At 39.8% G+C, this 20924-nt stretch overlaps 1 protein-coding gene and 1 non-coding gene across 5 annotated transcripts; one reads left to right on the forward strand and one right to left on the reverse strand.

Annotated features, from left to right (window-relative positions):
• Positions 1-2416: 2416 nt before the first annotated feature.
• HAUS1 (HAUS augmin like complex subunit 1) lies at positions 2417-16879 on the forward strand. 4 transcript variants are annotated; one of them, XM_081563344.1, is made up of 9 exons: positions 2417-2505; positions 3486-3660; positions 7470-7605; positions 9860-9994; positions 11412-11535; positions 11936-12001; positions 13291-13362; positions 13708-13755; positions 15294-16879. In XM_081563344.1, exons 1-9 carry the CDS (start codon positions 2476-2478, stop codon positions 15342-15344), a joined length of 837 nt encoding a protein of 278 aa, XP_081419470.1. In that variant the 5' UTR covers positions 2417-2475; the 3' UTR covers positions 15345-16879. The 4 variants fall into 4 exon arrangements, with proteins under 4 accessions (XP_081419470.1, XP_081419471.1, XP_081419473.1 ...); XM_081563345.1 differs by having other exon boundaries at positions 7470-7542; XM_081563347.1 differs by having other exon boundaries at positions 3580-3660.
• Positions 10793-10865, reverse strand: TRNAY-AUA (transfer RNA tyrosine (anticodon AUA)). Its single transcript has one exon. It is a non-coding gene; the product is annotated as a tRNA-Tyr (tRNA).
• Positions 16880-20924: the final 4045 nt, after the last annotated feature.

Consider the following 20924-nt stretch of genomic DNA (forward strand, 5'->3'; position numbering starts at 1 on the left):
GTGATAAGCACTCAAATTGAAGAATCGTAATTCTTTTATTAGATTCGATCTGAAAGAATCATGTCTGCCAATTAGGGCAATGTTTAACATTAAAATGTTTAACAAGCAAAAATTCGAATAGAGTGGTTGCTAACCCTGGGAAGAGTGGTCCAGAATCACTCCAGAGTGAGCTAGGGCTCAATTTTTCCTTTAAAGGTAACTATTTTCATGACAGTAAGACACTACTTTTTCATTTAAAGTAAAACGGCAATGATGAAAATAACTTTCTATACCTACCCAATGAAATCAGGGCAGGACTTTTGTTCCCCCCAAGGATTGTGTGCGTGTGTGTGTGTGTGTGTGTGTGTGTGTGTGAGAGAGAGAGAGAGAGAGAGAGATACTGAGACAATTGTGATATGTGCAGAATTTGGGTTGGGAAGGAAAATATTAGGTATTTTGTGATGCTTGTTCAGTCTTATCAGACTGCAACCCCGTGGCCTGTAGCCCACCAGGCTCCTCTGTCGATGGAATTTTTCCAAGCAAGAATACTGGAATGGGTTGTCATTTCCTCCTCCAGGGGATCTTCCCCATCCATAATCTTCCCGACCCAGGGATCAAACCCCGTGTCTTTTTCGTTTCCTGCATTGGCAGGTGGATTCTTTACCACTGTGCCACCTGGGAAGCATTTTATGATAGTGGAGAGAATTTACCTTAACTTCACCTGTAGCTGTTCTGAGAAGGATCTTTTAGCGTCACCCACCAAATTCTGGCTTATACCCCAAATCTTAATTTGTGTTGGGGGTATGAATATCTGGGTTAAAAACAGTCATCTCCTAAAACAATTTGCAAATATATGATCAGCCATCCCTTTATCCAATATCCTACTTCCTTTTCAAGGTGAGCCTTTAGTAAACATGACAGTCCTCCTTGGAATTAGGGGTAGGAATAGGTAAAATTTTGGTTTGTAAAAATACAGTTCAAGGATATTTTGTAAAATTTGTAGTGATGAAAGTGGACAAAGGACATGAGATAACTTCCCCACCTTTATCTGAAATTTAGTAAATGAGCAGATACATATATGACTGAAACAAAAAGAATAAGAAAGCCACACAACGTGATATAGGCTACTTACTAAAATTTCACTGAAAAGTTTGATTACTTAAGATATGAATATTACTCAAGGGAAAGATATTTGGTGCTAAATGATCCACAATTTGATATTGCAACATGTCACAGAAAGACTGAAAGCTAAAGGAGAAGGGGGCAGCAGATGGTAAGATGGTTAGATAGCATCACTGACTCAATGGACACGAGTTTGAGGAAACTCCAGGAGATAATGCGGAGAAGGCAATGGCAACCCACTCCAGTGTTCTTGCCTGGAGAATCCCAGGGACGGGGGAGCCTTGTGGGCTGCCGTCTATGGGGTTGCACAGAGTCAGACACGACTGAAGCGACTTGGCAGCAGCAGCAGCAGGAGATAGTGAAGGACAGGGGAGCCTGGGGTGCTGCAGTTCATGGGGTCGCAAAGAGTCAGACACAACTTAGCGACTGAATAACACCAGCACTACAGAAAGTTGAGTACATGACCTATTTTTCCTAATGTAATAGTACACTACAGGAGGTTGTGCACAGCAGCATGGTATAACTTGAGGAGACTGAAACACCCAACTGGAGTCAGAACACCATCGTCAGATTCCAGGTCTACTATCTAATCTTGGTCAAGTCATATACTCCATGTGTGTGGTTTTAATGTGAAAATAGGTAAAATAATGTGTGCCCATCTACTTTACAGGGCTCCTGTGAGAATGAAACAAATAGGAAAACACAGAAAACTATATACTACCATAGAAATATAGAGAACCTCTCATGGTGTTAACTACAGAGTGATAGAAGGAAGAGAGAACTTTAGGAAATTGCCTAAATGAATGAATGAAAGAATGAATAAAAGAAATGAATGAAAGAATGGCTGAGTGGCAGTGACAGCGCCGGAGTTGTATGCTGTATGCTGTAAACCTTTTTAAAACAGTTTCCAGCACATTTAGCTCTTCAGTCATGGAAACTAATGGATAAGAAGAGTGAGATTGCCGCAGCTCATATTGCCAAGGTAAAATTAAAATTTTAACTGAGCAAGAAATAAACATCTGCTATCAAAAAACAAGTTCCAGGTTGGTGTTTTTGTTTTTTTTTTTAAGATGAGTGATTAAAGTGAGAAATAAAAATATAAAAGAAAGAAAACACAGACTGGTTCCATGCGGCTTTACTTCTGGAGGTGATAACCATGCAGAGCGGAGAAAGCGGCAAGGGAACAAGGGCTTGCGGGGCCCTGGACCAGCCTCGTCCAAGGGCTCCGCGCCCTGGAATCCTAGTGAAAACTACAACTCCCAGAAATCCTGGATCCCGAAGGGGGTGGGCCCAACGGTGTGTGGGCGGGGCCGTCAGAGCAAGCGGGGCGCTTCTTCCGCGAGGAGCTGCTGGGAAGTGGCGGGACTGGCGGCGATGGAAGCTCTAGAGGAGAAAGAGGCGCAGGTGATGGGGCGGGAGCTGGGCTTTGCGGCCTCCGGGAAACCACGTCTTTGACACACCCGCCCCGCCGGCGGATCTCCTGGGCGAGCCACTTTTACTAGTTCCTCTGCTGATCCATCTTTAGTTCGGCTTTCACCATCTGTGAGCACCCCCCTCTCCTCCCGCCCCCCGCCACCCCAACGCTGAAAAGGGAATTTCCCTTCTTTTCCCGGCCTTCCCTGCTGGGACTCAGACTTGGAGAGGGGTTGAGGAGCCCTCTCCTGTGAAACCTCTCCCTGGAGACTGGAGGGGGACTTCTGATCCCAAACTCAGCTTCCAGCCAGGCCTGGCCGTTCACCGCTGCTTTTTACTAGATTTCTCACTCTTAACCAAGTGGTAAAGAACCTGCCTGCCAATGCAGGAGGTGTAAGAGACACGGTTTCGATCCCTGGGTCGGGAAGATCGCCTGGAGGAGGGCATGGCAACCCACTCCAGTTTTCTTGCCTGGAGAATCCCATGGACAGAGGCGCCTGGAGGGCTACAGTCCATGGGGTCGCAAAGAGTCGGACAGGACTGAAGCGACTTAGCACACACAACCTGTTTTCCGCATCTCAAATCCCAACTCTAGAGCTTTCCGGCTCTGAGGGACTTGTGATGTGTTGGAGACAACTCTTTTTTCAGACTTTGCGCCCATAATAATGGTTAGCACTTGCATATTGAGCTTTCTATTATGCAAAATACTTGCCTAATACTACTTTCGTAGCTTTGGGGAAGAACAGATTGTTTTCTGGTAATTTTGTTGATTGTGCTGTGCCTGCTCACTTTTTAATCTTCTGACATCTGATATCTCTGTCCCTAAAGACAAATTAGGATGTGAAGTAAGTAGGATGCCAGAATATTCATAGAAAGAATTTTGTTTGCTATTGATCATTACTTGGTCTTATTTGCTTCATGTCTTTGAAATAAACAAGGATTATTAAATTCGTGTCCCTTGTAATGGTTAGGTTGCTGCATGGCTGAAAAAAATATTTGGAGATCATCCCATTCCACAATATGAGGTGAATGCTCGGACAACAGAGATTTTATATCACCTTTCAGAACGCAACAGGGTCCGAGACAGGGATGTCTACCTGGTAACGGAGGACTTGAAACAGAAAGCAAAGGAATATGAATCAGAAGGTGAGATCAATTACAGAATTTTGAATGAGATACTAACTAGAGGTAACCAGATTTTAAAAGAGCAAAGTACGTGTGCCTGCCAAGTCCCTTCAGTTGTGTCCAACTCTCTGTGACCCTATGTACTATAGCCCGCCAGGCTCCACTGTCTGTGGGACTCTCCAGGTAAGAATACTGGAGGGGGTTGCCATGCCCTCCTCCAGGAGATCTTCCCAACCCAGGGATCAAACCCACATCTCATTATGTCTCCTGCATTAGCAGGAGTTCTTTATTACTGGTGCCACCTGGAAAGCCCTAACAGTAGAGTATACAAGGTTGATTTAGTGTAGACAGCTTTTTAGCATTGCTTCTTTATTTTACCCAGATTTGTCTTACACTGAGTTATTATAGCAACCTAATATATTACAGGGCTTACCTGGTAGCTCAGCAGTAAAGAATCTGCCTGCCAGTGCAGGAGACACAGGTTAGATCCCTGGGTGGGAAAGATCCCCTGGAGGAGGAAATGGCAACCCACTCCAGTATTCTTGCCTAGGAAATCTCATGGACAGAGGAGACTGGCAGGCTACAGTCCTACAACTAAGTGACTAAAGAACAACAACAATACGTTGTAAGTGTCATTATAGTATATTTTATTTGTACTCTGATGGTAAAACACTAACCTCTAAAATATAAGTCTAAACTTATTAGTCTGACATATAAGATCAGTTCAGTTCAGTCACTCAGTCGTGTCCAACCTTTGCGACTCCATGGACTGCAGTACACCAGGCTTCCCTGTCCATCACCAACTCCCAGAGCTTGCTCAAACTCATGTCCATCAAGTTGGTGATGCCATCCAACTATCTCATCCTCTGTTGTCCCCTTCTCCTCCCGCCTTCAATCTTTCCCAGCATCAGGGTCTTTTCAAATGAGTCAGTTCTTCGCATTGGGTGGCCAAAGTATTGGAGTTTCACCTTCAGCATCAGTCCTTCCAATGAACATTCAGGACTGACTTCCTTTAGGTTTGACTGGTTTGATCTCCTTGCAGTCCAAGGGACTCTCAAGTCTTCTCCAACGACACAGTTCAAAAGCATCAATTCTTTGACGCTCAGCTTTTGTTATAGTCCAACTCTCACATCCATCCATGACTACTGGAAAAACCATAGCTTTGACTAGATGGACCTTTGTTAACAAAGTAATGTCTCTGCTTTTTAATACACTGTCTAGGTTGGTCATAGCTTTTCTTCCAAGAAGCATATAAGATACCTGTGGTTTTTAACTAATCTCTTTGTTTATGGCTGCCCTGGGTCTTGCTTGAGGCACTTGGGCTTTCTCTAGTTTCGGTGAGCAGGGACTACTCTCGAGGTGTGGTGCGTGGGCTTTTCATGTGTGGTGGCTTCTCTTGTGGAGCATGGGCTCTAGGGCGTGCATGTTCTGTAGTTGTGATGCAGAAGCTTAGTTGCCCCACGGCATGTAGAATCTTCCCGACCAGGGATGGAATCCGTGTCCACTGCACTGGCAGGTGGACCAGAAAAGTCTCATTTTAGTAGTTATTAAGATACAGTATGTACACCCATGGCTGATTCATGTGAATGTATGGCAATAAACTACTACAATATTGTAAAGTAATTAGCCTCCAATTAAAATAAATTAATTAATTAAAAAAATAAAATACAGTATGAAGAAAGAGGCTTTGAGTCCAGAAAAATCTTATTTTGCAAAAGGTATTTTTTTTTGTCTATACTAATATGTAACAAAAATTCTAAGGATTTCAAAAGTTAAGATTATTCATGTCTGTCCTAAAGCACCTTTTAGGGTGACACATTAAATTGCAAATATTTCTACTAATATATACAAAATTTTGACACAATTTTCCATACTAAAGTATCCAATAAACATCTACTTCTGCTTCACTGATTATGCTAAAGCTTTTGCCTGTATGGATCACAACAAACTATGGAAAACCCTTAAAGAGATGGGAATACCAGACCACCTTACCTGCCTCCTGCGAAATCTGTATGCAGGTCAAGAAGCAACAGTTAGAACCAGACATGGAACAACAGACTGGTTCAAAATTGGGAAAGGAGTATGTCAAGGCTGTATGTTGTCACCCTGCTTATTTAACTTGTATGCAGAGTATATCATGTGAAATACCAGGCTGGATAAAGCACAAGCTGCAGTCAAGTTTGCAGGGAGAAATATCAATAACCTCAGATATGAAGAAAACACCACTCTCATGGCAGAAAATTAAGAGGAGCCAAAGAGCCTCTTGATGAAGGTGAAAGAGTGAAAAAACTGGCTTAAAACTCAACATTCAAAAAGCTAAGATCATAGCATCCATCACTTCATGTCAAATAAATGGGGAGAAAGTGGAAACAGTGACAGACTTTATTTTCTTGGGCTCCAAAATCACTGCAGACTGCAGTCATGAAATTAAAAGACACTTGCTCCTTGGAAGAAAAGCTATGACACACCTAGACACCATATTAAAAAGCAGAGACATCACTTTTCTGACAAAGGTCTGTATAGTCAAAGTTATTGGTATTTCTTGTAATCACGTGTGGATGTGAGAGTTGAACCATAAGGAAAGCTGAGGGCCGAAGAATTGATGCTTCGAACTGTGGTGCTGGAGGAGACTCTTGAGAGTCCCTTGGACAGCAAAGAGATCATACCAGTCAATCCTAAAGGAAATTAACCCTGAATATTCATTGGAAGGACTGATGCTGAAGCTGAAATTCCAATACTTTGGTCCCCTGATGTGAAGATTTGACTTATTGGAAAAGACCCTGATGCTGGGAAAGATTGAGGGCAGGAGAAGGGGGTGACAGAGGCAGAGATGGTTGGATGGCATCATCAATTCATGGACGTGAGTTTGACCAAGCTCCGGGAGTTGGTGATGGACAGGGAAGCCTGGTATGCAGCAGTCCTTGGGGTTGCAAAGAGTCAGACATGACTGAGCGACTGAACAACAACAACTATAAGTTGGTGTCTGCTGAGTAGGGCTGGGATGGCTGAATATCCACATGTAGAAGAATGAAGTTGGACCCTGCCTCACAATATATATAAGAATTAACTTAAGGGACTTCTCTGTGGTCCAGGGGTTAAAAATCTGCCTTGCAATGCAGGGGACACAGGTTCAATCCCTGGTCAGGGAACTAAGATCCCACATGCCACGGGGCAGCTAGGCCCGAGCGCCACAACTAGAGAGCCTGTGTGCTACAACTGTTGAAGTCCACATGCTCTGGAGCAGTGAAGATCCCGAGTGCTGCCACTGAGACCAGATGCAGCCAAATAAATGAATAAATACACACACACACACATATATATATATGGGTTTAAAAAAAAACAAGAATTAACTCAAAATGAATGAAAAACCTAAAAGTAAGAACTAAATCTAAAACTCAGAAGACAGCATAGATGTACATCTTCATGCTTTGGATTTGGCTATGGTTTCTTAGCTATGATACCAAAAACAGAAGCAGCAAAAGAAAAAGTAGGTGAATTGGAAATCATCAAAATTAAAAACTTTTCATCTCAAAATTTTTTTCTTCTCATCATCAAGTAAATGAGAAGACAACACACAGAATGGGAGAAAATATTTGCAAATCATATATATGATGAGGGACTGCCAGTAGGCACAGCATCAGTAACCATCAGGGAAATGCAAATCAAAACCTTATTCCACTTCACACCTACAAGGATGGGTACACAACTCTGAATATAGTAAAAGCCATTGAATTACATGCTTTAGGTGGATGATTGCAATAAAGCTGTTGAAAATTAAAATAAAGCAAAACAAAGATCTTAGTCACCATGGAGCTCTTATTTCTTTTCAGCCAAGCATCTTCAAGACCTTCTCATGGAGAGTGTGAATTTTTCCCCTGCCAGTCTCTCCAGCACTGGTTCCAGGTATCTGAATGCCTTGGTTGACAGTGCAGTGGCCCTTGAAACAAAGGATACCTCTCTAGCTAGGTAATTCTTGTGATTGTTTTAATTTCTGCAGTCATATATGCTATTAGGTGTAGACCTAAGGAGCTTTTGTCTTTCAGGGTAATGCTATATAGGAAATTATAGGAAATAATTTTATATTTATAATTATATAGGAAATATATGCAGAAACACTAAATATAGTCAACCCCTTATCATTGCTAGTGAGTATGTTTGATTATTTCAGATAAACTTGGTTAAATTTATAATGTATTCTTTTAGGATTAGGTTTGTGAAGGTTGGTTCCCATGTATATTTGAAATGGGATTCAGTTCAGTTCAGTTCAGTCGCTCAGTCGTGTCCGACTCTTTTCGACCCCATGAACCTCAGCACACCAGGCCTCCCTGTCCATCACCAACTCCTGGAGTTTACCCGAACTCATGTCCATTGAGTCGGTGATGCCATCCAACCATCTCATCCTCTGTCGTCCCCTTCTCCTCCTGCCCCCAATCCTTCCCAGCATCAGGGTCTTTTCCAATGAGTCAGCTCTTCGCATCAGGTGGCCAAAGTATTGGACTTTCAGCTTCAACGTCAGTCCTTCCAATGAACACCCAGGACTGATCTCCTTTAGGATGGACTGGTTGGATCTCCTTGCAGTCCAAGGGACTCTCAAGAGTCTTCTCCAAAACCACAGTTCAAAAGCATCAATTCTTCTGCGCTCAGCTTTCTTTATAGTCCAACTCTCACATCCATACATGACTGCTGGAAAAATCATAGCCTTGACTAGATGGACCTTTGTTGACAAAGTAATATCTCTGCTTTTTAATATGCTGTCTAGGTTGGTCATAACTTGCCTTCCAAGGAGTAAGCATCTTTTAATTTCATAGCTGCAGTCACCATCTGCAGTGATTTTGGAGCCCCAAAAAATAAAATCAGCCACGGTTGCCACTGTTTCCCCATCTATTTGCCATGAAGTGATGGGACCAGATGCCATGATCTTAGTTTTCTGAATGTTGAGCTTTAAGCCATTAGGTATCACATTATTCCCTTCAGTCAGTCAGTTCAGTCGCTCGGTCATGTCTGACTCTGCGACCCTATGAACTGCAGCACGCAGGCTTCCCTGTCCATCACCAACTCCCGGAGCTTGCTCAAACTCATGTCCATCGAATTGATGATGCCATCCAACCACCTCATCCTCTGTCATCCCCTTCTCCTTCCACCTTCAATCTTTCCCAGCATCAGGGTCTTTTCAGTGAGTCAGTTCTTCACATCAGGTGGCCAAAGTATTGTAGCTTCATCTTCAGCATCAGTCCTTCCAATGACTATTCGGGACTGATTATTCCCTTAAACAGTAAGAAAAGCAGTAGGCTAAATCATCTACTGTTGAGTATGACTTTTAGTCATGTTCCTCCTACCCTATTGGCTAGAGTAGGTTTCCTTGTGACAGGCATTTTACCTGTTAAAGACATTATTCTTCTAACAACCTTAAGAAGAAACTGAGGCTCAGAGGGGTGGGTTAGATAATTTCTCTGAGCTAGTAAATGACCAAGTTGGGTTTCAAACCCTGTCTGACTTCAGAGTCCTAGGACTATCCCTGTTGGATGCATCTTTGCTAGGGACTACCATTACAGATTATAATCAGGAAACTGTATAGCTGTTCTGTTTAACTGCTAATGCAAAAGCTTGGAATATATATATATATGTATATATATATATATATATATATATATATATTTAAGCAGAAGAGTTTTAGCTAGAAGATCATGTAGGCTGTATGGCAGCAGAAATCTTAATTCAATCAATTGACTTGAATTAAGCCAATTCAGCAGACACCAAATACTAAATATATGTATAACTCTATATATCTCTGTCCTCTCTCTTCTTCCCTCCCTCCCTATATATATGTATAGCTATCCATATAGGTACTGGGGAAGTAGAAATGAATAGAATAATGAATACCAGCAAGGATAGTTTCTGCTCATGGTAAATTGAAGGAGATGGACTTGTAAAATTATAACATAGTATGACAGCTGCAACATTATAGGCATGTGCAAGTTGTAGGTAAAAAGCACAGAGAAAAGGGTAGTGAATTCCAGAATGGGAGTAAATATAGTTTTTAAGGAAATTTGCCAGCTGAGGAAGGGTATTCCAATGAGAATAGCATGTAAAATACTATAGAGGTATGAAAGAGCATGATTAAGGAAGACTTCACATAGAAGTAAAATCATTTTTAGAAGTGAGGAATAATTGTAATTATTGTCCTTAATGTCCCATTTACATGACCAGATTCTTCTTTTAGTTTTATCCCTGCAGTGAATGATTTGACCTCTGATCTTTTTCGCACCAAATCCAAAAATGAAGAAATCAAGCTTGAACTGGCAAAACTTGAGAAAAATCTAACTGCAACTTTAGTATTAGAAAAATGTCTGCGCGAGTAAGTAATTAGTTTGAAGTTGTGACAATTTTTATTTTAAAGGCAATAACAGGACATTGTAAGATATGGTTTGGCAATAGATACAATTTAAAACAACACATTAGGAAACGGTAAGATAAAAATTTTTTTTAAGTAGAAAATGACTTGGATGAAGATAAGAGTGGTTGGGTACATACTTGTATCTTTTATTTCATATAGTAGTTTCTTTTTTCCCTATTTTTTGATTTTTTTTATTACTTATAAAGTTTTATAGGAAGAATACATCTGAGTATCACTGTATTAGTGATGACAATTGAACAATACTCATAACTGTTCTTGAGTAATAATTATTGAAGATTGTAATTATACAATATTGAGAAATATAGAACAAAGTGCAATTATTGGAGGACAGTTGCTTTACAAGATTGTGTTGGCCTCTGCCACACATCACCACGGATCAGCCACAGGTATACACATGTCCCTCCCTCCTGAACCCCCCTTCCCATCTGCAATCCCATCCCACCCCTCTAGGTTGTCACAGAACACTGGGTTGAGCTCCCTGTGTCGCACAGCGAATTCTCACTCGCTATCTGTTTTTCACATGGTAAGGTATATGTTTCCATACTGTTCTCTCAATTCGTTCCACTCTCTCCTTCCACCACTATGTCATAAACTATGGTACTAACTTAAGTGAAGTGAAGTTGCTCAGTCGTGTCCAACTCTTTGCGACTGCATGGACTGTAGCCTACCAGGCTCCTCCGTCCATGGAATTTTCCAGGCAAGAAGACTGGAGTGGGGTGCCATCGCCTTCCCTAGATCTTCCCAGCCCAGGGATTTGAACCCAGGTCTCCTGCATTATAGGCAGACGCTTTACCGTCTGAGCCACCAGGGAAGTCATGTTCTATTTTGCTGCCCTACTTACTGAAACTCTGGTATCCCTCTTGATGTTCTGGCCCTTCTTTAGGTCCCTATGGCCCCAGAGGTTAGATGCTGTGAAACAGGAGTATGTATATGCACAAATAATATGATGTTGTATAAATTTATCCAATAAATGTTGACTATGTATATGCAAAGCAGCTTGTCATGTCACATTTAGAAGAGAGGCCTTTGTGACCTCCATAATTTAAATTGGCTTTAGGATCCATTAAGGCACTTTTTTGAGCAGCAGATCTACCTTCTCCAAGAATAATTGCCATAGGTTAATCTTAAAATTATTCAGTATTCCTTGAGAAAAATCCCAGATGACAACATGGAGAGAAAGATGACCTGGAAGGTATGCATGGTAGTAGCCAGTCTGGGATATAAAATTTAAGCTAGAAAAATCCAACAAGGATGTTATCTACCCTTGACTAATCCAGAGTTGAATCAAAGAAGAAGTAGTTTGCTTTTCATAATAATTTCACTGAGAAGAAAATGTTCTCAACTTTATTTTTTCAAGGGATCTCAAGAAGGCAGAGTTACATCTGTGTACCGAGCGGGCCAGGGTTGACAGTCGTCTTCAGAACATGGACTTCCTGAAAGCCAAGTCGGAGGAGTTCAGATCTGGAATTAGAACTGCGGAGGTTTGTATGAAAGAATGCATTTAGCTCTCTTCAGACTTCTTTTCAACCCTCATCCTCACAACTAGGCAGTATTATTATTCTCTTTTCACGACAAGGGTACTGTGAAGATAGTATCTTGCCCAAGGTCACAAAGCCATCTAGCAGCAGATCCCAGTTCGCATGCAGGTCCCGAAACTCAAGCTCTTAAGCCCTGCACCCATATTGTCACCATTTTGTCACAAATCTCGGACTGTCTGAAATGACTCACATACAACATAAAAGTGCTTACAAGCAAATATAGTTCTTCATCTATGATTTTTTTTTCGTAGCTTCTCTTTACTATGTTATATATTGAAAATATTTAATGATGGTCACTTGCAAAATAATTTTTTAAACTGAATTCCCTTTTTTGTCCTTGTAGGAGCAGCTTTCAGCCCGAGGAATGGACGCTTCTCTGTCTCATCAGTCACTGGTAGCACTTTCAGAGGTTCGCTTACTTTACCCAATTTAACTTCCTTTAAAATGTCAATGCCATGTGCTTTTTGTCTCTTTTTATAGAGCTTTATTCACTATTGACCTGATTTCTTTTCCTTTACCTCTGTATTTTATGTTTACCAGTATTTATATCTTTATTACTTGTTTATATATATTTTACATTTGTTTGGTTTTTTCTTTATTTGATGGAGTCAATGATTATTGATTTATCTATTGAATAAATGTATTGAGGTTCAGTTCAGTTCAGTTTAGTCGCTCAGTCACGTCCGACTCTTTGCGACCCCATGGATCACAGCACGCCAGGCCTCCCTGTCCATCACCAACTCCCGGAGTCCACCCAAACCCATGTCCATTGTGTCTGTGATGCCATCCAGCCATCTCATCCTCTAGTATCCCCTTCTCCTCCTGCCTTCAATCTTTCCCAGCATCAGGGTCTTTTCCAATGAGTCAGCTCTTCACATCAGGTGGCCAAAGGATTGGAGTTTCAGCTTCAACATCAGTCCTTCCAATGTACACCCAGGGCTGATCTCCTTTAGGATGGACTAGTTGGATCTCCTTGCAGTCCAAGGGACTCTCAAGAGTATTCTCCAACACCACAGTTCAAAAGCATCAATTCTTCAGCACTCAGCTTTCTTTATAGTCCAGCTCTCACATCCATACATGACTACTGGGAAAACCATAGCCTTGACTAGACGGACTTTTGTTGACAAAGTAATGTCTCTGCTTTTTAGTATGCTGTCTAGATTGGTCATAACTTTCCTTCCAAGGAGTACACGTATTATGTGTTAAACCACCTAAGTATTCATATTTCTTCCCTTTCAGCAAAATACCAGCTCCCAGCTCCTATAGAATGCAATTCTGGAGTTTAGGTTCTATAAGAGTTTTATTTATTTTCGTGGGAAGAGAGAGAAATGGGGGGATTTGTTTTATGGTTTTATTCCTAAGATTTTTTGGTACTTTGATTTTTGGAATCTAAAATTGACAGTTCATAAATATGTGTTTGAGGCTCTTGTTTCCTGATGTTCTGATGCCTCTTAATCACATATTTTGTATTCCCAGACAGTATATTAGTCTTAATAAATGGGAGTATTACTTTCTTGTTTTAACATCTTCTAAGGATTGTGTCCATTTGTTATCCATTTACCTTTGAAGCTCTTTATTTGTTACATTATTTAAAATATCCTAGGGTTAATGCTTTGTCATGTTTTATTTCAGAAATGTGCAGTGTTTAATCTCCTTGTGAATATCTTTATTATTCTGTGTGGTTTTTTTCACCCTTAGAAATTGGCAGAACTAAAACGACAGACTATACCTTTGAAGAAAAAATTGGAGTCCTATTTAGATTTAATGCCGGTAATTATTTTTATGAATTAAAAGAAAAGTTTATCTCCTCCAGCTTTCTCTAAGGTCACTAAATGATCATTAAAATACTGGGTCCATGTCTAAGGACCTAGGTCCTCCTCTTTCTTCTCTTTCAGTAAAATATAAGCTCCAAATTCTTGTAGAATGCGATTCTGGGGTTTTAAGTTGTATAAGGGTCTGTGTTGAAAGTCTTTATTGAATTTCAGTATTGTATGTACTTGGGATATACTTTCTATAAGTTTTTTTGCCTTTTGAAAAGGATTGTTGTATTTTTTTTTCCCCTTGTTTCCTAGCCAAGACAACATAACCTTTCCTTATTTTATTTTTCTTTAAAAGAATCCATCTCTTGCTCAGGTAAAAATTGAAGAAGCAAAGCGAGAATTAGTAAGTAATTTCATTTTTTTCCTTCAGACTTTAAAAGATAAATGTTGATAAAGCTAATACTCCCTTCCTCCTCTTTCTTTCCTTTCTATTCAGAGGTAAAGGTAAACCACAGTCCCAAACTTGAGGTATATCATTACCATGCATCTTTAAATACTTTTTTGGGGGCATATATGTAATTTTTTTTTCATAAAAAATACATAGTGGTCTTTTAAATTTTTGTGTAGATTTTCCTGGATGGAAAAGGAGAGTTAAGAGGCATGGAATATTCTAGACAAAGTGAAAGTGAAGTCGCTCAGTCGTGTCCAACTCTTTGAGACCCCATGGACTATAGCCTACCAGGCTCCTCAGTCCATGGAATTTTCCAGGCAAGAATACTGGAGTGGGGTGCCATTTCCTTCTCCAGGAGATCTTCCTGACCCAGGGATTGAACCCGGGTCTCCCACATTGTAGGCAGACGCTTTACCATCTGAGCCACCAGGGAAGTCAGGAATTAACAAAAACATAAGAGCTGAAAAATGGAGGACTTTTCCAAGCTTTTGCAAGTAAAGCAATCTGCCTGCTTAGGGGTACGCAGTGGAAGATAGGACTGAAGTAGGTCAATTGGTTCAGCAGGTGAAGGACCTTAAATATAAAGAAGGTTGAACTTGGAGCCTGTAGGGTAGGGGTCCCCAGGACTGATCCAAGGCCTGTTAGGAACCAGGCCTCATAGCAGGAGGTGAGCAGCAAGTGAGTGAGCAAGAGAAGCTTCATGTGTGTTTACAGCCGCTCACGTTACCTCCTGAGTTCTGCCCCTGTCACATCAGCATCCGATTCTCATAGGAGTGTGAACGCCAACCCTAAAGTCAAGGCAGAATATCCTGAGATTGCCGCAAAATAAAAATAAAGTACATAATAAATGTCATGCACTTGTATCATCCCAAAACCATCCCCCCATCTCCAGTCCATGGAAAAAATGTCTTCCACTGGTCCCTAGTGCCAAAAGGTTTGGGGACTGCTGCTGCAAGGGACCACTGAAAGTTGCTCTGGGTTGCCTTGCTTTTTAAGCTAAAGAGAAACGTGACCAAGGTTATGCTTTTTTATCAGGCCAGTCATTTAGGAAGATTTTTCTGGATTGAGTGTATAGGGTGGATTGGAGGATAGAGAAAGAAAATTGCAGAAACAAGTTGGCCTGTTTAGGCCAGATGAGAAGTAATGAGAACAGTGGCAGTGAGATTGTAAAAGAGCGATATGAGAGACATTGCGAAAGTATGTTGCTTAAGGAGTACAGGTCAGGAAAATCTATTCATGTATCATGTCACTCACCTCTCTAAAGGGTTTTTTTCCCCTCCTTAGGTGTTTATTAGGAATCTGAAAACTTGGAGTCTGGGAAGTGGGAAAGATATAAAAGCAAGGAAAATCTCGTTTATAATGATATTTTTTAAAATTTCTGCTTTAGTGGTTTCCTTTTTGTTTCCCTTATTTTAAATAGCATTAGAAGTTAGAGCACTTTTTTTAATGTCTTTAGTTATAATATTTATGATGTTTCTTTCTTCCTTTAGGATACTATTGAAGCTGAACTTACAAAGAAAGTAAACATGATGGAACTGTGACCAGAGCCAAATAAATTTCACCTTTCTTAACAAAGTAGATTGAATAGGACTTTAAAGAATTTTTCCCTTGTGACATTCCTTATAACTTAATTTCTGTGTTCTTAGATGAAATAATGTCATTATTGATGGAATAGTGGTGTCTGGTTGTGTATTGAATTTTTATGTGCAACTGTGTAGTTTTCATATGAAGAAACATTGGTTTTCTGTGTTGTTAGTGGCTTGATGTCCTTCAGTAGCTCTCCTAAGTGAACACAGTACAGTTATCATGTCGTCACTCACAGGTCAGCTAAATGAAAGGGAGAGATTCTGCAGCTTCAGTTATGTTCCTCCCACGCCCCCTTCTCCTGGGATTTGCTCTTGTTTTTTCTGATCCGCTTACCTGCCTAATTCCAAATGGTAATATACACAGGAATTTGGCTTATGAAAAAGATGACCTTTTAAATCAGTAATAGAGAGATGGATAATTCAACACATGGTGCTAAATCTATACTTTACCCTTTATATCAGGATAATTTCAAGGGATCAAAGATTTAAATATTTTTTTAAAAGATAGTAAAAGAAATCATAGAGGAGTTTTAATGTTTTGATTTTTTAAATAATCAGAGTCAGAAACTTATGACTGAAATCCAGGAGCCAGAAATAAAATGATTGAAATGTTTGAAAATTTTGAAATACTAAAACTTCCTGTATGGGAATATCTCTTGTAAATAAAATCAAACCATGATAAATGTAGTGTAAAGAAGAAAAGAGAGATTTTTCACTTTGCACCTTTTTGTACTTTTAAAAATTTTGTACCATGAGATCAAGAATCAATTAGTTTTTTAAAGATTACCTAATTGACCTTAAAAATTTCCCTCTCCTTTCCCACAAATATGTGGCTAAATATAATACAAAATGCAAGAGACATTTGTATTTCCTTTTTTGGAGACAGTCCATATCCTTTAGCCATTTAGGTATGATTGTTTGATCTTTTTCTTAACAGTTTGTAGGTGCTTCTGGTGTGTTAGCTAAATTAATCTTTTACAATTTGAATTGTGAATATTTTCCAAGGTTGTCATTTGTCTCTTAACTGCAGTGCTTTTGGTAAGGTGACTTGATGGGTCAACTGTGGAAATAACCACCAAAATCCCTCCTACCCCTGTGCTGCTTCTCACATCAAGAGGTGGAGTCTGTATCTTCACCTCTTGTATCTGGTTTGGCCCTATGATTTGTTTTGGCCAATGAGACAAATAGCAAATAGGACAAAACCGAGGACTAAAAACTTGTTATGCGTTGGAGCTTGCCACCTCTTACCGAGACTACCATATGAAGAAACCTGGACTATTGGAGGATGAGCAGAGAAAGGTAATTCCAGCTGAGCCCTGCTCCCACCCCAAGACCGAACAGGCTGCCAACTGCCAGATATGTGAATGAGGTCTTATACTGTCCAGCCCTGCTAGCAGACTGCATAGATCAACCACGCTGTCCCAGGCCAGAAGCCCACAGATTACCTGTAGAATCATAAGAAATAATAAATGATTGTTGTTTGAAGCTTATTTTAAATTTGGGGCTGGTTGTTGTCTGTAGCAGCTAGTTGATAAAAGTAACCTTTGAAATGTATTTTTTGGCTTCCCCGATGGCTCAGCAGGTAAAGAATCTGCTTCCAGTACAGGAGACACAGGAGACATGGGTTCAGTCTCCAGGTTGGGAAGAACCTGGAGGAGGCAATGGCAAATCACTCCAATATTCTTGCCTGGAAAATCCCATGGACAGAGGAGCCTGGTGGGCTACAGGCCAGGGGTCGCAGAGAGTCAGATATGACTGAGTGACTAACACTTAACACCTGAAATTTATGTTCAAAGAAAAAGGCAAAACATGTACAATATGAGAATCAAAAAGAAACCTAAAACCTACATAATTTTATAGAATAGTAACCATATTCCATGTAAGTATGAAAATTGTTTTAGATAAAAGACAAAGATTGAAAGAATAGGTTTTTAAAACACCTCCAGTTATTTGCTGTACTTGAACAAAATGTCTTAAAAGTAAAGATAGGTAGATTCACAATCACAGTAGATAGACTACATCTTCTCTTAGTAATTGATAGAACAGGCAGAAAAACAATCAGCAAGGATCCAGGATATTTAAACAGCACAATTAACAAACTTGATAATGGATATATAAAGAATCCTGTTACTGCCACAGGTACATGTTCTTTTCAAGTGCATCCAGAACATTTACAAAAATCCAAATAGTGGTCAGTAAAAGAAATCTCAACCATTACAAAAGGACTGAAACCATACAGCATGCTCTCTCAATACAATGCAATTAGCTAAAAATAAATAACTGAAAACTTGTATGTTTAGAATTTAAGAAAGGCATTCTAAAACTGTGAATCAAAAATTGCAAATTAGAAAATATTTAGAACTGGCAACGGTGAAAATTCTATATATCAAAACTTAAAGATTTCTACTTGTGGCCATGTTGAAATAAGAGTGATCACACTGACTGGATGGCTTTAAATAGAAAAACGAAAATAGGAAACTATAGTTTTCAGACATTGAGTAACAAAGAAGCCTAGGACATTAATTCATAAGAGAAAGAAACAATGTGAGCCTTGTGATAGACTCAGCTTAGTGATGGACAGGGTTTTCAAGTTCATAGCTCAGAAAAGGAGAACCCAAAGAGCCTGGTGATCTTGCCTAGTTGAGGAGAGAGAGATGAGAACTGAGAAAATCAAAGGAAAGTGTCAGAAAATATCAAGAGGGTTCTGCAGGTCTGCAGAGGTATTTCTTTAAATCTTCATCTAAACTGATTTGCACACATAGGGGGGAAATCACCTGAAGCCAGTGAAAGAGCCATTGGAAAGGAGCAGACTGAAAAATTCCTGGAATATGCAAAAGACTGGGATTATCTCATGTTCCTGTGAGCCAGAATGAAGCTACTTCCTGCACCATAGAACACTGAGTAGTGTCTTCAGAAGGTTATTTGCCTTGGTGGTGAGAATTAGCTCAAAACCCATACCAACATGAAGGCAGCCATAGACTATACATAAACAAATGGACGTGGCTGTATTCCAATAAAACTTAATTTACAAAGACAGATGGCAAGTCAGATTTGGCCCACATACAGTAGTTTGCAAACTCCTGTCCTACAATAATAGCTATAAAACAAAAAGAGGTATAGCTAATACATCAGTTGTGGAGTTAGCATGGAATCATAAAAAATGCTCAACCCAAAAGAAGGCAGGAAATAAAAGATGAGACAAATAGAAAACAAGATGGTAGATTTACATACAGCCATATCAATAATGGCATTAAATGCAAATGATATAAATACTCCAATTAAAAAGCAGAGATTTTCAGCTTGAGTAAAAAAAATCAAGACTCAGTTAAATGCTATTCTTTTTTAAATATTTATTTATTTACTTACATGGCTGCATCATGTCCTAGTTTCGGCATGGAAACCCTTAGTTGCAGTGTATGGGATCTAGTTCCCTGATCAGGGATTGAACCCGAGCCTCCTGCATTGGGAGCTTGAAGTCTTAGCCACTGGACCACCAGGGAAGTCCCAAGCCACTTTAAATATAAAGATACAGATAGATCAAAAGTAAAATCATGGAAAATGTATACATGTAAACAGCAATTAAAAGTTTACAGTACAGCTTCCCTGGTGATCCAGTGGTTAAGAATCCGCCTTGCAGGGGACACCCGTCCTATCCCTGGTCTGGGAAGATCCTACATTCTGTGGAGCAACTAAGCCTGTGGGGCAACTAAGCCTGTGTGCCATAACTACTGAGTCTGAGCTCTCGAGCGCACAAGCTCTAAAACTGAGTCCACACATTGCAACTACTGAAGCCCTAGTGTCCTTAAGCCTGTGCTCTGCAACAAGAGACGACATTGCAATGAAGCTCCCATCACTTCATGGCAAGTAGATGGTGGGAAAAAATGGAAACAGTGACAGACTTTATTTTCTTGTGCTCCAAAATCACTCCAGATGGTGACTGCAATCATGAAATTAATACACTTGCTCCTTGGAAGAAAAGCTATGACACACCTAGACAGTGTATTAAAAAGCAGGGACTTCATTTTGCTGACATAGGTCCAGATAGTCAAAGCTATAGTTTTTCCAGTAGTCATGTACGGATATGAGAGTTGAACCATAAAGAAGGCTGAGCACTGAAGAATTGATGCTTTTGAATTGTGGTATTGGAGAAGACTCTTGAGAGTTCCTTGGACTGCAAGGAGATCGAATGAGTCAGTCCTAAAGGAAATCAACCCTGAATACTCATTAGAAGGATTGATGCTGAAGTTGAAGCTCCAATACTCTGGCCACCTGATGCGAAGAGCCAACTCATTGGAAAAGACTCTGATGCTGGGGAAGATTGAGGGCAGGAGGAGAAGGGGGTGACAGGATGAGATGGTTGGATGGCATCACTAACTCAATGGACACGAGTTTGACCAAGCTCTGGAGATAGTGAAGGACAGAGAAGTCTGGCGTGCTGCAGTCCATGGGGTCACAAAGAGTCAGACACGACTGAACTACTGAACAAAAAACAACATACTGCCACTAGAGAGTAGCCCCTCCCTGCTCACCACAATTAGAGAAAGCCCATGTGCAGCAACAAAGCCCAGCACAACCAAAATAAAAATAAGTAAATAAATAAACAAAAATTTTAAAAGCAGGATTTAAAAGAAAGTTTACAGTAATATCAAAATAGATGTTAGAACAGGAGATAAAGACGGACAGTTCATGGTAATAAAAAAGCCAAAATCATCCAATAGGGGAAGAATAGTTTTTAAGAAATGTTGCTGGGACAATTAGATGCAAAAAGTAAAGTCAGACCCTTAGCTCACATTATATATAAAAACTAACTCAAAGCATTCGATAAGAATGAAAACTATAAAATTTTTAGAAGAAAAGTTAGAAACAAATCGTGATCTTGGATTTGACAAAGGATTCTTGGATATGAAACCAACAGCACAAGCAACAAAAGAAAAAAACAGTTAAATTGGACTTCCTGCAAATCAAAAACTTTTGTGTTTCAAAGGACACCACCAAGACAGTGAATAGACAATCTACAGAATGTAGGGAAATATTTGCAAATCATATGTCCGATAAGGGACTTATATCTAGAATCTATAAAAACTCAGCTCAATAATAAAAGACAAATAACCCAATTAAAAATAGGTAAGGGATTTGAAAAGACATTTCTCCAGTGCATGTATATATATATATATATATATATATATGTGTGTGTGTGTGTGTATATATATGTATGTGTGTGTGTGTATATATATATATATATATATATATATATATATATGAATGCCCAATAAGCACATGAAAAGATGCTTGACATCATTGATTATCAGGAAAATAAAAGTCAAAACCACAATGAGATACCGTCTTATACCCACCAAGATGGATAAAAGAGATAGATAATGACAAGTGTTGGTGAGGATGTGGAACCCCCATACACTAATGGTAGGCTTGTAATATGATACAGTCATCTTGGAAAACAGTTTGGCAGGGTCTCAAATGACTAAATATCAAGTTATCAAATTAAGTCCCAGCTGTATATCCAAGAGAAATGAAAAC

The sequence above is a fragment of the Giraffa tippelskirchi genome, chromosome 14, assembly GCF_054371585.1.
Source record: "Giraffa tippelskirchi isolate mGirTip1 chromosome 14, T2T-mGirTip1v1.2.pri, whole genome shotgun sequence".
Lineage (NCBI taxonomy): Eukaryota > Metazoa > Chordata > Mammalia > Artiodactyla > Giraffidae > Giraffa > Giraffa tippelskirchi.